Source organism: Streptopelia decaocto, assembly GCF_964273445.1.
Source record: "Streptopelia decaocto genome assembly, chromosome: 3".
NCBI lineage: Eukaryota > Metazoa > Chordata > Aves > Columbiformes > Columbidae > Streptopelia > Streptopelia decaocto.
In genome coordinates this window covers 65748847-65765601 of record NC_138656.1, presented here as the reverse complement: position 1 = coordinate 65765601, position 16755 = coordinate 65748847, and the positions used below count along the sequence as shown (strand labels likewise).

Below are 16755 nucleotides of genomic sequence, written 5' to 3'. Positions count from 1 at the left end.
AGGAGGTGGAAAAGAGCAAGGATAAAAGCACAAAGTCCATTTTGTTTTTAACAGTTTGTTGAGGTTTTTTTAAATTTATGTTAATTTTTTAGCGCAAACCTTCCCTGAAATTTAACATATGAAGAATTTTCAAGCACAGGATTCCTTTTAGTCTCAGAAGACCCAGGACTAAATTCCCGCTGAGCCTGGGCTGGAGGGGCAGGATGCAGCTGTACTGCTCTGCCAGCGTCACTGGCAGGAATACCTGTACTGCTCAGATGCACAGAGACATGTAACAACATTAGTTCTGTGGGCTGGATTTTGCTTTGCCCTTGGATTTTGTCTTGCCCCCTTTCCTAACCCCACTGTGTATGTTGGAGTGCCAGTGCTGGGGTGCCCTGCTTGGAGTGGCTGCCCCAGGCTCAACTCCAGGTGTCTGTAGGTGAATGTGGGCTGGAGGTGAATGCATCCAGCAGACGTGTTGCTGATGTCCCACTGGAGATGCTAGGTGTGACTGACGGTGTTAGGGCTTTGTCCTGCCCACGGTGAACTCTTCACCAGTCCTGGTCTTCGCAAGAAGCTCCTTCTCTGTGTTTTTGTGATGTGGTTAAATCTGCAGTTGGAGTCAGCCCAGTGGATTTTGTTTCTTGCCCGTGGGACAGGTGTGCGTAGGACCTCCAGGCGCTTCTTGGCAATTGTGTTGACTGTTGGCAGCTTCTGCAAGTTCAAGCAGCGATTGTGAAGTCATGGAGGAGCTATGCAAAACTTTACCCATGTGTAATGGGAAAGTTGTTTGGAAGCTGTATTTGCAGGGCAGTGTGTGGCAGCAGCGCAGTGTGCTTGACAGCCACATCTTGAGGTTCTAGCTCCAAGAGAAGACCTTCATGGTGATATGCTCATGGAAGAAAGGTTGTTTCAGGTTTCCTGTTTGTTTTGTGGTTAGGCCCCCTTGCTTCCCCTTTTCTTTCTCATCAGCCCAGTCTCTGAGCTTTTACTGTACAGAAACTGTTTGCTGTGGTGGCACCGAGCCCAGCTAAAGCCCCACTGCTGGGCGCAGTGTGCTTCACCTCACCGAGGCTCCTGTTACTTGCTAAGCACCCTGAGCTGCACTGAAGGGTGAGCAGCTTTCTAGCTCTGCCAGGTGATGCTGGGAGGCTGAGCACCCCAGCAGCATCTCTTCAGGAGCCAGGGCACCCAGACCGCTGCTGCCAAGGGGTGACACAGTGTCCTCCCCTCTGCCCTACGCCACGTCTGGGCTCCTGTTTGCTGCCCGTGCTGCCTGGGGTTCAGAACTTGTCCCCTGTCTCTCTCAGCACCCCGTAGGCTGCTGAGTGCTTTGATAGACAAGTATTAAGCGTATGGACTTGCATTCTCATTTTTTTACCAGCTTTATGGGAAACAGTAGTATGGCTTACCTGTAGTTGCTAGAGAGAAATCTGTGCTTCATTTTTTAAGTATTTAAATTCAAACTTAGTGTTAGAAATATTCATATGGACTTACTTTTAAAATATTACAATGTGCTCTCTTTATGGAGTCTTAAACAAAGGAATAAATAGAAGTTTCCAAAGAGCTGTTTGTTCATTTTAAACTAAGAATGTATTTTATAAAGATCTGGACTCTCAGAATTAGTGTTTTCAAGAATATAGCTAAACTGGATGCTCAGAGTCTTACTCAGTATATTTCCTACAAGACAGAACTTCAAAATATCTATTCAAATTTATTTACATTTTTACTTCTTGGCTTTATTCATTCTGTTTCAGTTTGTGTACACAAAACCATGCCTGAGTCAGTAAACCAAGAAAAAGTTGCTGTTTTAATGAAAAGGATAAGTGACATTTTAAACTTTTTCATATTCTCATGCATTAGCACCTGATAAAATATCTAATGTACTCAACTATTTGCATGAGAGAAAACAAAGATGCTTCTGCATCCTCCTCATTTAGTCTCCACAAGCCCCCTACTTCAGATGTGTGTCATGTCCCTTGGAAGCAGTAGGTGCACTTTAGTCTTCTGGCTTGAGACCAGCTGTATCTGAGACTGACTGCATGATGTCACCTGGTTACATCAATATTTTTTAATCCAAAGGGACTCTACAGCTGTGGGAGGTCACCAGGGCATGAAGAACTTCTGGCCATGCTGTCTCAAAGACACCTTAACAGTTTAGAATTTCCCCATTTGGTTAAGGCTGTCTGTGCTTGATACAACCATCCCATACAGTGGATTTGCTCCATACAGTGTAACAGCTGGGGGTTATAGTGTTTTAAATTAATTTGCTTCAACAGAGGATTGACAGCCTTATGTTGGACACTTGTTCTCTTGCCTCAGATCATAACAGTAGAAGAAGCAAAACGAAGAAAGAGCGTTTGCAGTTACTATGAAGAAGAAGAAGATGATGATACTTTGCCTGTCTTGAAGCATCACAGTGCCCTCCTGGAGAACATGCACATAGAGCAGGTATGGCTAGAAAAACCTCAGGCTTCCTTGTTAGCTCTGGTGCTGTCTCTGCCAAGTGTGGGACATTTACCTTCCGGAGGCAATGCCAATGCTTTTTAATAATTTGGAAAGTACTTAGTATGGTGGAATGTCCTTGTGTCAGGTCCTGTTTGCTGCAGCACTGGCTCACCTGGAAAGCTTATTTTTGTGTTTTGCAACTGTTTTCAGCTGTGATAATGAGGACTGGCAACTCCTGCTGTGCTTTGAGAGCGGTGCCAGTTTTGATGTGATGTGAACGCAGACAGTTGAGCTCAGAGTACAGGCAGGGACACATGCATGTGGCACAGGTGTTAAGCTGCTGGCATCAACTGTTCCCTTGACAGCCATTTTTTGGCTCAGAAGCCCCTGCAGAAAGGGGCACCAGCTGTCACACAACCTGTTGAATATGTTTCCTTTTCCCGCTGTTCATTGCCCAGCTTGCCCGGCGCTTGCCTGCGCGAGTGCAGGGATACCCGTGGCGGCTTGCGTACAGTACGCTGGAGCATGGGACCAGCCTGAAGACTCTGTACCGTAAATCAGCATCTCTCGACAGTCCGGTTCTTCTTGTCATCAAGGATATGGACAACCAGGTAAGGAGTGCATGTTCTGCAGCGGTTGGACTGAAAGGGCAACATCATATAGTGATCATTCAGAAGTGCTAGTCATTCAGCAAAGTGACATCATACCAAAATAAGACATTGGTGTTTTCTTTTGTATTTTCTACTGCTTAAACTAAACTTACAGGCACGAAAGTACATCAGCACTAATAGAAATACCCGCCCCGCAGCTTCATAATTGCAGTGAGTGCTCCCTTTAATAGTCCCCATGGAAGTATCTTCCTTGGGTATCTCACTAAAAAGCTGTCACAAATAATGCCTCTGTGAAGGTCTAGTACTTCAGTAGCTCCTAGAGTCAGTGTTTCTATTGCCATTGTTGTCATCTGGCTTTTAACTTGCAGGATACAAAAGATTTGCAGGAGTACTTGCTCATCTGATGTACTTTACTAGTTGGTCCTTCTAACGTGAAACACCAGCTCAGTTGTTCTTTAGAAAATATTTTTAAATGTTTGGATATTTTTCTCTTGAATTTTGCACTGTCCTCAAAAGTTGTTTAATCATTTTATTCTGACAGATATTTGGAGCGTATGCTACGCATCCCTTCAGGTTTAGTGACCATTACTATGGCACTGGTGAAACATTCCTCTACACATTCAGTCCAAATTTCAAGGTAAGTGGGTGTTCACTTTCTCAAATAAGATATTTGGGTTCCACTTTTGAAACATCTATGAGATTTTTGTGAAGACAGCATATTTGAGTTTCGAAGATGTGTGAGCTGTTGATGAATGCAGTTAATGGCTCATTGATTCAACACAATGCTTTAACCAACAGCAGCTGTGATTATCTGAAGTGCTAAGAAGACAGTCTGTAAGGGCAAGGAGAGGGTTTGAAGTGGATTGAAGGTGGGGGGGAAGCAGGGAAGAGTAAGGAGTGGACTGTCAAAGATTCACCTTGGAAGACAGTGACATCAAGAACAGGGTATAATTTCACACATGTTTAGGATCACAGTGACAACAAACCAGAAATAAGAGTGCTACTGAAATACCCCTTACGTTCATGGCTTTTGCATTTTTCAATATTGAACACTTTGTTCCTTTTTAACAGAATGCCTGTTGATTTAGAGATGCAAGCAGAATTTTAAAAAGGATTAGGGTGCCTTGTTCAGGGTTTTAAATATGTATTGTTCCTTTACTTTCTACCTATTACTTCTTCCTTCCCCTTCAAGAAAAAAATAAAACAAAATACAACCACACCAAAAAATACCTGCTAAGAGTCAGTCCCCAGTAGTTTAAGAGTACAGGAATCCTCACAGTCCAAATATATGGGGTTCTTTTCCCTTCCTCAGGTATTCAAATGGAGTGGAGAGAACACCTACTTCATCAATGGAGACACCAGCTCTCTGGAGCTTGGAGGTGGAGGGTGAGTGAGTGAATGTTTGTTGTTTTGATCATGTAGCTAACTTTTTTTTTAATGAGAATAGGGACAATGATAGTTGAAAGAAAAACTAATCAGTAAAATGGCTGAAGTTACTTTTGGCAAACTGTTTAGGGAAGATACTTCAGCAATCTGATTTCTGTTAGTCCCAGAGCATTTCCATTGCTTTGAGAGAGTGAATGATGTTGGGCAGCTTTTTTTTTTTTTTTTTTTTTGAGATTGGGAAAAAAAAACAGATGTTTTGGGTAGATACACATCTCACTGCTGAACAGGTTTGCCACTAGAAGATAGTCTCTAATGGCAGTTTTGCCATCAGCTTCTAAGGTTTCTTCATGTGGCCTTCATTACATTGTTGTTATTCTGTTGCTACAGAGAGCAAGCATACAGACAATGCTTTATCAGGTTCTAATGTCAAAGGTCAGTGGGCGTGAAATCAAGGGCTAAGGCTGCATGGCTATCTAAAGTGAGGTAACTGCTCCATGAGTGTCTTGGCAAGTGCTTGGCCAGGATTGAGCCCTTCACATTCAGTCTAAGAGGTCTTCAGAATTACCTAGATTCCTCCGTATCGCTCCTCTGGTTGTTTCAACAGCTTCCAGTATTTTTACTGTTACACATCATAACCTGAAATTCGTTGTGTATTTCCTTTTTAGTGGCCGGTTTGGCTTATGGTTAGATGCAGATTTGTATCACGGGCGAAGTAACTCCTGCAGCACCTTCAATAATGACATCTTATCTAAGCAAGAAGATTTCATTATACAAGATGTAGAAGTATGGACATTTGAATGAAATACTGACTGCCTTAAGGACTGGATCCGTTAGGCACTTAAAAGCTAACTAGAAGGTGCAGGCTGCCTCACAATGTTACACGCTTTTTCCTCAAGTTTGTACCAGAGCATGACTACGCAAAAAAACCCCAACCAACCAACCCAAGAAAAAACAGAGCAGGTTGTCAGAGGCAGTAAGACACAGAAGAGTAAGAGATTAGTCCGAAGTGATTTTTACTTCCTCCCCCAGCGCTCCTCCATCGAAGAAGTGATGCTTATGAAAACATTCATGGTGTATCAGTTGAAAATGTTTTCTGTAACTGTGAAAAAGATCCTGTGGGAAAGCTATAACTATCTCATACATTCCATATGTATTTATGTTCAACGTACAAATGCTAACCAAAAATAAAAGGTTACTTTACCAAAATCTGCAGTATACTGTTTGCCATGGGAAAGAATCACAAATAGGTGTACACAGCACTTAAGGGAACATGTTTTTCAAATCTTTTTATTTATTGTTATTGTGTAGCAGATTTTTTTTTGTAAATGTATTAGCAATGAGTTTTTTTCTTTTGATGTTTCAAATTTCAATTTGATAAATAATTACTATTCAGGTAGGTTTCTTATGCATTGGCATTTATTCTGAATCAATTTATTTGATTTCTGAAGTTATTTTTTTATATTTTTGTTTTGTAAATGAGATTGGGTTTTCATTTTACCCTAATTAGAGGGTTTCTTTTCTGGCAGAAACACTTGAGTGCATAATTCTGGGGTTTTTTGTTTGTTTCCTGAGATGAGAGAGAAGGTCGGTAGTGCTTCTTATTAACTCTGCTGCCACATTCCCGTTAATACATTATTATTTTGGCACTGCATGGAGACATTGGGCAAACTGCCACCTGGTGTAGACTCTATCAGCTCTGCTGCAGTCAACAGAATTGGGACGGCATGGTTGGAGCATTTGACTGTTTACAAAGGACGTGTCTCAGAGAGGGTTGTTTTTCTGTATCGCCACCAAATGATTCAAAATAAGCCACCCACTGAGCTTTTATGAGCACTTCTCAACAAACTGAAGAGTAACCGCTTTGTTAAAGAGAAAATACAATTGAGATTTAGGGAGGAATGCTATTCCCCTAACTGGCCAGGTCATGTTAGTCTAATACTTGTTTTCTTAGTAATTATATATACGATTTCCTTCCTGAAAAAGACATATTTGAAACAACAAGCTGGCTTAGGATTTGGCAGGGAACAAAATATTCTTTATTTTTCTGGAAGTATTTGGGTACTTTTCCCCCTCCCCCCCTCAACACTGAAAAGACTGCATATTATGAAATGAAAATTTTGGTAAATAGGGAGAGTGTGACAGGAGTGGCAATCTCCACTGTTTGTTAAATTATCGTGCTTTCCTATTAAGCTGTGGTTTTGTTCATGTAGTCCATGCCCAGCCAACATCAGGATGCTGTCCTGCCCTTAGACTCGAGTGTGTCACGGTCCTGACAAAGGCAGGTTTTAGAAACATTAGTGTGCTTTACATTAAACAGTACAGTCTAAGTTTGGAATATTATTAACTGAGTAATACAACTCAATTTAGTTACTGTTCTTCCCCTTTTTAATAGGTTAAAAAAAAAAAAAAAGCAGCCAAGTGGTTTTCTTTCAAAAGCATTAGTAAATTTTAATCCTGCACAGAAATTTCACAGCCGAAAACCCAATGCTATATACAGTAAGCCTGTAACACGCCGCACGTGAGCTTATCACACTTCCCTTCTCTGTGGTCTTCTACAGCCATAAATAAAGTTCTTATTGGTAATGCTGTGAAATATTTTGGACGTTGCTAACAGCGTAACGCTTTGAAGATACCAGGAATATCTAACACTGTTTGCGTTTTTCAATGGTGGCAGAGCACTTAATAGTTAGAAAAAGAACCCAAACCAAACAAGTTCAACATTTTACATACATTTCACTATTGCTGCCTACAACTTACTCCATTATATTATCTTTGTCAGAGCATATCTAAACGCTGTGGTCTATATTCAAAACAGTGTTGTTCAATCAAAATTCTGTGACCCTTGAAATTATGAATATTGAATATATGTAATGCAGTGCTATCACAATATTTTCAATAAAGGAATTTATGCATTCAGAAACTTGTTACAGATGTTTCCTTTTTTCACGAATTTTAGTATATTTTAAAGGTGAAAGGATGCAGATTATGCTGACCAATATATATGCCTACCATCACAAAGAGGCTTCCAGCAACATCTTATTTTAGAAACATGGTTAAGGACATGTGAGGTTTCGGTTGTTCAGGTTTTTGGGGGGGTTGTTTTGGGATTTGTTGCTTGGTTGGTTGGTTTGAGTTGTTGGTTTTTTTTGTTTGGGGCTGTTTTATTTTAGTTTTGCCTTTTTTATGGTGGGGTTTTTGTTTATTTGGGGTTTTGTTTGTTTGTTGTTTTGTTGGGGTTTTTTGTGGTATTGCATCTCCTAAAATAGAGCTGAGTTTTGAGTTCAGTTAAACACAGAATGTGACAAAGGCCTAAGAAATACCAGTGGACATTTAAACAGTTGACCTAATAGTTCTCTTTGCTTCTCTCAGCTGTAGTGAATGACATGTATTCCCTCATCTTTTTTTAACCCACTTGTTCCCAGAAGTCAAAAGTCCGTGTATATCACTTTTGGATGCACCCTTTTTATATTGCTGAAGTGTTCACGTATTTTTCTTTCTGTCCAAGCAGGACAAAGGCACACAATGTCTTGAAAGTACCTGGTTCTTGAAGGTTTTTTTAATTTTTGGTAGACAGAGATGGTATTAAGAAAAAGCAAACTACGATTACACACAAAACAGAACAAGTGTGCAATCTGTGAAACTTGGTTTCAGTGAAATAGCTGTAAGAATTTTCCTGAGGAAAAGTACAGCCACTAGTCATTTCTCTCTGAGGGACAACAAAAGCTTGTTTCCTGCAATGTGAAGCATGTGTACTTTAGTGGTACTCGGATAAAGATTTTTGGTTCAGGACAGTGTTGAAATGCTGATTCACAATAAGGTCTGTAAGCGCCCAGGTGAGTGCGGACGTTCATTTGGTGCTGGTTTCAGTGTGGTTTTTGCGCCAGGTTTTGTACAAAGCTGGCTTGACAGCAAAGTAGGACCCAGTTACTTTCAGACTAATCCTTGTGTGTAAACTTTCAAGATTGACCCTTGTGTGCAGCAGAAAAAAGGAGCAGGTTGTCTCATGGCAAAGCGATCACCTCATGCTCTGCAGGTCAGCAAATATGCTTCTTCAGGTAGCGTAGCTAAACGTGTCCTATTTGTACAAGCACAACCTGCTTGCTCTGGAAGAAATGCATTTCTGAAAAATGTCATTCTGAATTTTGCAGCTCATTACCTCAAATGCTACGGCCTGTTGTCTGTGGGGCAAGTATTTTGTGCCATTTGGGCTGTGTGAAGAACAAAAACATGGAAATCCTGTCTTTAAGGATTCAGCCCTGCAGGTCTAACCTACAGTATATACTATGCCACAGTATAAAAAAAAGATACAAAGCAACTGGAGAGTGTCCAGAAGAGGGATACAAACCTGGTGAAGGGTTTGGAGAGGAAGTCGTGTGAGGAGTGGCTGAAGTCACTTGATTTGTTCAGCCTGGAGAAGACTTGAGGGGAGATGTCATGGTGGCTGCAGCTTCCTCACAAGGGGAGGAGGAGCAGTGACAGAACCCAAGGGAGTGGCAGGAAGATGTGCCAGGGAACGTTTAGGTTGGACATTAGGAAAAGGTTCTTCACCCAGAGGGTGGTGGAGCACTGGAATGGGCTCCCCAGGGAGGTGTCAGGGCCCCAAGCCTGACAGTGTTCAAGAAGAGACTGGACAACACCCTCAGACACACGGTGTGAACTGTGGGGTTGTCCTGTGCAGGGACAGCAGTTGGACTCGATGATCCTTGTGCGTCCCTTCCAGCTCAGGGCACTATATGATTCTGTAACACATGGGTGTTCGTATGGGGGTTCACGTGCCCCACGCCGCTCGCGCCCCGCTCGGGTTGTGGGGGGGGCGTTTACTCCCCACTGGCGGCGAGGGGAGCGGGAGGGGCGGGGCGGGGCGGTGCTCTCACGCGCTCGCCACCGTCACCAATGGCGGGGACGCCGGGCTCGGGGACCCGCCCCGGGAGCCGCGTCACAGCTCCGCCCGCCGCCGGCAGGGGGCGCGCTGGGCGGGCGGTGTGTGCGGGCGTGGGGCGGGGGCCAGGGCCATGGCGGGGGAGGAGGCCGCGGCCGGCGCCGCCGCCAGCACCGAGGGGAGAGAAGCCGGTAACGGCGGTGGCTACGACAGCAAGTGTGTGTTCTGCAGGATCGCCCGCCGGGAGGAGACGGGCACGGCGCTGCTGCCCTGCCAGGTGGGTGAGGCGCGTCCCGGCGGCGGCAGCGTTCCCCGGTGTCCGCCCGGCGGGGCTCCCGCCGCCCTCCGCCGCCGCCCTCGTCCTCTCCCGCAGGCGCGGGTGCGGCCGGTCTCCGCTGCACCGAGAGGTTCGGTCGGCCTGGGCGGGTGGTTGAGAAGGAGGCGGGTTGTGGCCGTGCCGGTGTGAGAGCAGCTCGGCGGGGCCCGGTGCCCGCAGCAGGGACGGGGCTCCGGGAGAACAGGAGGGGGCCGAGGGGGTTAATTTGAGGATCACAGAATGTTAGGAGTTGGAAGGGACCTCAAAAGATCATCTAGTCCAATCCCCCTGCTGGAGCAGGAACACTTAGATGAGGTTACACAGGAAGGTGTCCAGGTGGGTTTTGAATGTCTCCAGAGAAGGAGACTCCACAACCTCCCTGGGCAGCCTGTTCCAGTGCTCTGGCACCCTCAGTGAGAAATTTCTTCTCAATTTTAAATGGAACCTCCTGTGTTCCAGTTTATACCCATTGCCCCTTGTGTTATCATTGGTTGTCACCGAGAAGAGTCTGGCTCCATCCTCGTGACACTCACCCTTTATATATTTGCCAACATTAATAAGGTCACCCCCTCGGTCTCCTCCAAGCTAAAGAGACCCAGCTCCCTCAGCCTTTGCTCATAAGGGAGATGTTCCACTCCCTTAATCATCTTTGCTGCCCTGTGCTGGACTTTCTCAAGCAGTTCCCTGTCCTTGAACTGAGGATGAAAGATCAAACCCCTCAAGTCGTGTGTGTGTCGGTGCTGGGTGCCAGCCCTTGGCTCGGCCTGGCAGCGCCTGGGCAGCCTCAGCAGCCGTGCGCTCCTGTGCAGGTGGCAGTGAGATGTTGATCGGAAATAAAATGTCTTGCCAGCTCTAAATGTCAGCACAACAGCTGGAAACAAAGCAGACGCTGGGGAACCCTGGCCGCAGAAGGTCAAATGAGGACACAAATTGCGCTTACAAGTCTTTCAAAGTCGGCTGGCTGCAAAAATGCTCGGATTTTTGCTAGTTACTTTAACTATGGCATTAAGCTATCACACTGATACGGGGAAGATGGACTTTGTTACCTACTCTTTGCCAATATCTTCGTCCTAATCAGTTTAATATGTTTGCATCTTTTTTTTTTTTTTTAGTATGACGACCTTGTTTGCTTCAGAGATATCAGGCCCGGTGCCCCCCACCACTACCTGGTGGTGCCGGTGGAGCACATGGGGAACTGCAAAACGCTCAAGGCAGAACACGTACCTGTAGGTAAGCCTGGCACTGTGTGTTTAGTGTGAAGAAAAATAATTTGGCACAATTTGAGTGTGTTGTCGAATAAATGACACCTTTGAGCACCATTTGGCTAATGACGTAAACATGGAAATAGTGCGTGTAGGAAAGGACTTACCATTCCTGGGATCCTCCATGTGCTATTCTAGAATAGCACTTTTTGTGTGTGTGTCTGTGTGTGTGTGCGCAATTCTAGAAAAACACTGCACTGGTGTACAAAATCCCTTTTGTTTGCATGGAGTACAGATGCCTCTGCACTTTGTTGGAACTGTGACTTTATTTTTAAAGTGTTTATGTGCTGCTCCATTGTATTTTTTTAGATAGATATGCAGTTTTAAATTACATGGAAAATTACAGAAGAACTTAATAAAACATGTCTTATTTTAAAATAAGCGCTATGTTATTTTTAGGGGAACAAGGAGTGAGAGAAGAAAGAAATGGTGTTCCAAAAATCTTTAATAATTTTTGAAAAGATAAAATTCTGAAATACTGAAGCTATGATTTATTGTTGACAGGCTTTTTTTTTTTTTTTAAGAAAACGTTGTCCTGGATTTTGTTTCACAAGAAATGCCTAGCTAAGTATGTTGACTCACAGAAGAAAGTACAGCCATACATGCATAAAGATATTCCACCTACGGGAAATTTACAGGTGATGCAAGAAAAGAGTTAGAGTTGCATGTTGCAAATATTGCATCACACTATTTCTCTTCTAAACGTAGGGTGGTTTTTGTCCAGAAACAACTTTCATGTGTTTGGCTTTGCAATGATTCCTTAGACTTTTCCATGAGTTTTTGTATAAGACTTGCTTCTTTTTTCAGTGATACAGCAGTGATATGTGGGACTGAGAGTTTTATTTTAATTAGTTTACCATCTCTGAACCTTCCTAACTTATGCCAGGCTGCACAGGACCTAGAGATCAAAGTCCGATAGCTGTGTAAATGTCATCATTCTGACCAATCAGTATTTGTTGGTTGATTTTTTTGTTTATTTGTTTTTTAGTAAGGGTGTGGTGATAGCATGGCTTTGGCCAAAATTGTGAGAATAATACCACACTTAAAATTATCATTAATATGGAGATTGGTAACTGTCAATTTTTATGTCAGTCATTGCACAGCACTGTCTTGACAGTCTTTGACTATGAGTAGTTACAGTATATTTTTAAAAGCCCGTTTTTGTGAACTAGCATAATCAGTTTCAAGTTAATATTCTGAAGAATACCTTTTCAAATTACTTGATGACATATGATGTGTAAAATATTACCTAAGTATTAAATTTATTTGTGTTTAATAGTGCAGAGAATGGTGGAAGTTGGAAAAGCTGTTCTTCAGAGAAATAATTTTAATGACTTGAATGATGTAAGGTATGTAATGGAAACCCTCTGTATTTTTTGAGTATGTTTTTTACGTTTTAGAATGCTACTTTAGAGATAGTGGCAACAACTGCAGTATGATTTATTGAAGAAATCAGTTCTGCATTCACTTCTCGCATGACTTCTCAAGTAAAATGTGCTGGCATTGAATATAACTCTCTTTTTCTGATGAATTTCCACTGCAGATTGTGTTCCAGCTCTCAGATTCTTTCTTGACTGTGTCTTGGGATAGGGAGAGCACTTCAAGCAACTTATCTAAAAGTCTGCTCTTTAATTACATGCTGGAAATATGCTCTAAATCCTAGATTCTGAAAGAGAGGTTAACTTTGTCCTGTTCAAGCGGTGCACTGCATTGTGTTTCAGTCATACGTGCATTTGTTTAATTTCAGTGCTGCACCTTTAGTTTAAGCTGGTGCCTTTGTTAGCCCAAGTAAACTGTAACATAATTTAAATAGTGTAGAGTATAGTGAGCTGGGCCTTCATGATTAAAATAGGTAGAAACAACATTCATCTAGTGACAGTTGGCTTTCCAGCTGAAAACTAAATATGATACATCTAAGATAAGTTTAATTTTGTAAACCCTCCTTTTGAACAAAATATGTCTTAAATACAGAGATGTGAAGGAGGAGGTTAATGGGCTTTGGAAACGTTTCCTGAGAGCATAATGAAAGGAAAGGGCATGTTTTTGTCCTTGCCTTTTATGTGCAAGGAAAATGTGATGAGTTGGGTTCTTGATTCAGTTGATCATAACTTGCGATGTTCCACCAGTATTTTTTATCTGTTTTCATTTGCTGAAGAATGGGTTTTCACTGGCCTCCGTTCTGCTCGATATCCCATTTGCATCTTCATGTCCTGGCCCCAGCCAGTCAGCTAGGATTCTTGTCCAGGCTCGTCTACAGAATCAATTCATACTGGTTTATCACGGTAAGTGTAATGCAGATGAGCTTTTCGGTGGTTTTTCAATTGCAAGCTGAAAATGTGACATCTTTCTAACATTTTTTTAACTATGTGCAACTATGTCTATTTGAGAAAATGTAATAATAAACCCCTTAATATTTATGCTTATTGTGGGGAATGGAGTGACAATAGCATTAACAGCAAACTGTTATATACAGTAGTTCTGGATCTAATGTGTAGCTTAGATTAATGTGATGTGCTTCTGAGGACACTTTATAAGTATTTGTTCTTTAATTTAAAAGGATGTATTCAAATGTGGTGGCCTATGTATTGTACACACAAATTTAGGTGAAAAACCTGGCCACTTAGTGATTGCTCTTACTGCTTCACGTGTTTTTTCTCATCTAGTCATCTTTAGACTAAACCAAGTGTCTGCTTTACAAAAACATTGTTTGTGCTGATTTATGTCAGTAGAGATAAACAATGAGACTGAGCTGACACTGACTAAATCACTGTTTGAAAATCTCTCTCTGGAGGACTAGAGCTTACTCTCACTGCTTTGACACAGCAAAGAACCTGTCCTTGCAAGGCAGCTACAGCATCCTGTTGTCATTGCTCAGCTCCTAAACAAAGATGCTGAAAGAGGTCTTTCTCATGTAAAAAATATAGACAGCCTCTTACTTAAAGGGAAAAAACAGCTTCTTCACAGTAGTAGCTGAGAAGCTGGTTATCTTGCCTAGCTTGAAAAAAAACAATGTGTCTCTGCTGTATTGTAGAGCATCACACAAATATTTGGCCCTCAAATAAGTGTAGCTGTGTAGTTTTACTGCTTACTATCTTGGATTAGCTCAGGGAGATACATACCAAGTTTAGCTATCTGATATGGATGCGCTTCAAAAGATATTTTGCCCTGTTACCACACTGGAAAATGTTCTTGAGTTATTTTGGGGTTTGAATGCTTAAGAATGCAAAACAAGGTTCAGATAACTTCATTTTCAGTTGCTCCATGCTTTGTCTAGCTTTATTTGCAAATTAACTGCAAGAGCTACTTAACTCCTTTAAGTTGTTCCTACCTTAAGAGACTGATTGCATTTTTACTGTGAGTATTTAAAGCACGCCAAACATAAGCTTTTCACATTTTAACGAAGTTCCTTTGGAGATCTTAATAAAACCAGAAGCACTAGTTCAAAATACAAGATTAGTTCAGTGGGACTGGCAAAAACAGGCTGTCAGTAAACTGGTTTGTTTCAGAAGTGCCCTTGTTAGTCTCCATGTGCCCAGTTTGGCCTCTAGAACAATGTTGGCAGCCTTCCTTCTGCCCTGAGCCTTTCTGAGGGCTCTGTGGGCTTGTGTTGTCATATACACAAAATACAGCTGCCCTAGTTAGAGACTTGATGAGAGAAGTGTGTGTGAGCGTGGGGATGTAACCAAATGGATGTATATCTTGTGATGTGAACCACATATGTGAATGCACATCCCTCAGCAACATATGTGGCTGGGGTGCAGCTTGTTGGATGATGAGAGGCCACAACATGCCATTCTGGAGTGTTTCCAAAAGAATTCCAGGTCTTGCAGCTTGGTTGTTCTGGGCACTGCTGTCTTCTGAGGTCTTTAAACCCACGCGGCTTTATCTGCTATTGGTTTGCTCAGACATTCTCTGACTTTCATAGGTTGTGTTTCCTTTTCTGGTCACCTAATGGGAGTTTGATGGAAAAAGTGAAAAAGAGTCTGCTGATTAAAACCATCATTGTATTCTGTTTCTGTTGTATGCTTTGTAAAAATGAAAAGTAAATGCTCTGCCAGTGTTACTATTTTTAAAATGGAATTTTCAGGAAACTGAAGGTCCACGGTATAGTTCATGCATTGTTTTCTCTCTTTTATAGGCTGATCAACTGATTGAGCGACTGCAAACTGAAAATGCTGCCAGCTGAAAGTGCTCTTAGCCTTGTGTTGTTAGCCAGTTTGTTCTTTGTCTTTGAACTCTGATTTAAGGTTGCACAGTTTGGTGTTACCAATAATATAACAGGATAAAAAAAGCTTTAGTTCCTTATGAGGAAATACACACAATTTGTAGCTGCCAACCTAATTCTCCTGTTTGGATACTTGAGTCTATATACTTCTCTGACAATAAGGTGATGTATTTTATTATTGTGTGTATATATATACTTATATAAAATACATAATACATACATACACATATGCACACGTTCAGAGAACTTTTCCTGTAAAGGGCAGGGTATAGCAGCAGAATGTATTCCAACTAAGGCAACAAGTTACTACTAACAGCATGTACGTGGTACCAAAGGGATTATTTGTTGCTGAATCAAGCTTCTATTTTAAACATGCGTTGTTCTGGAATTGCAAATAACATTTAAAACATTGAGGTTTCCATCTGTATTTGTATGATATGTTACTCATGCCTAGTTATTAGTAGGTACGTTGCTGAAAGTACACTACTGACTTTCTGGTGCTAAACCACTTTAATATGATTACCTGTCTTATTTGCATGACAGCCACAATGTAAATGTTAATACAGTAGGTGCCCAAGATGTGATAAAGATATATAATATAGAATATAGTTTAAATGTATGTGTAAGCGGTTGTATGTTGGACTTAGATTTTTTCTCTCTTATGTGCACAATATTTTAAATTAGTTATTGTATGTTTACAAAAAATGTGAAGAGTTCAGATGTATTGATTTAATGTACCGCTCTTCTGCATGTTGGTAGAAAAAAAATCCAATTTTTTAGATGGTTCTGATACTGTTCTTACTGGAAGTCCGTTGTGGATTACTAATGCCCTGGCTAAATTTGATTTCTAAATGAAGTCATAAGAGAAGCGAGTCTTAAGTTCAGTGAGTATGTGGCAGGTTCCTTAAGGAACTGGCTGAACATTTGCATTTGCTGTATGACTCTGATCAGTAATATTAGTGTTCTGTTTCTCAGTACCATATTAAGGCGAACTGTTCGGAAAGTTAAAACTGCAGAAAATGCAGAGTGGATTTTCTTCCTTCACATTCTTGGTGCCTAACTAATCAAGTGTCCTTGGCTGATGCATTTAGATACAGCCGAGGTGATGATCTGTTCCATCTGCAAGCTTCCCTGAACGTAATCTTCTCAGTGTTTTCCACTGATCCAGCACCTCTTGCCTTAGTGGTACAATGAATTGTAATATTCTTACAGTAAACTGTAATAACTTCAGAAAGTTCACACCCTTCTGAAGAGTGTTTTCTACCCAGAAAAGTTTGTATCTCTTCTCTAAGACCTTGCTTGCAAGGTCTTGTTATTCTTATTAGTGGGGTGCTTATGTGTCATTTGCAGTCCTTTGGGGTTTTAATTTCTAACAATAAGTAGGAAGAGTGTAAACTAAAGCCACTGAACTTTGACTGCTTCTGTGCAATAGATTAGGAGGTTTAAGCTGACTCCTGGCTTTGTGAAATCTCTGAACATTAAGATCTCTAAAGAGTTAATACTCTGTGTGTTCTGATTTGTAATTAATTTATGTAACTGTACTTAACTGTGACATGTAATATTTAAAGTACTAACATGAACTGCTGTCAAAAGGATTAATAAACAACAAATGCTAATCTTGGAATGATCTTCCACTTCAATGGAAT

At 41.7% G+C, this 16755-nt stretch overlaps 2 protein-coding genes across 7 annotated transcripts in view; both read left to right on the top strand.

Moving 5' to 3' along the window:
- The window catches only part of NCOA7 (nuclear receptor coactivator 7), an 88964-nt gene extending 81617 nt beyond the window's left edge, over positions 1 to 7347 (top strand). For all 6 annotated transcript variants that reach the window (XM_082049230.1, XM_082049232.1, XM_082049228.1 and 3 more), the window contains 5 exons: positions 2305 to 2433; positions 2889 to 3041; positions 3583 to 3678; positions 4354 to 4427; positions 5093 to 7347. In XM_082049230.1, coding sequence (XP_081905356.1) covers positions 2305 to 2433; positions 2889 to 3041; positions 3583 to 3678; positions 4354 to 4427; positions 5093 to 5228 — 588 coding nt within the window. In that variant the 3' untranslated portion in view covers positions 5229 to 7347. The remainder of the gene's footprint in view (positions 1 to 2304; positions 2434 to 2888; positions 3042 to 3582; positions 3679 to 4353; positions 4428 to 5092) is intronic.
- A 2066-nt stretch (positions 7348 to 9413) lies between these two features.
- HINT3 (histidine triad nucleotide binding protein 3) lies at positions 9414 to 16733 on the top strand. The gene is made up of 5 exons (XM_082048573.1): positions 9414 to 9583; positions 10735 to 10852; positions 12164 to 12233; positions 13040 to 13166; positions 15023 to 16733. Exons 1-5 carry the CDS (start codon positions 9440 to 9442, stop codon positions 15068 to 15070), a joined length of 507 nt encoding a protein of 168 aa, XP_081904699.1. The 5' UTR covers positions 9414 to 9439; the 3' UTR covers positions 15071 to 16733.
- Positions 16734 to 16755: the final 22 nt, after the last annotated feature.

Coding starts and splice junctions, on each gene's coding strand:
- HINT3 (XM_082048573.1), top strand. CDS start 9,440: ATGGCGGGGGAGGAGGCCGCGGCCGGCGCCGCCGCCAGCACCGAGGGG. Junction 9,584..10,734: donor CGGCGCTGCTGCCCTGCCAG/GTGGGTGAGGCG, acceptor TTTTTTTTTTAG/TATGACGACCTTGTTTGCTT. Junction 13,167..15,022: donor ATTCATACTGGTTTATCACG/GTAAGTGTAATG, acceptor TCTCTTTTATAG/GCTGATCAACTGATTGAGCG.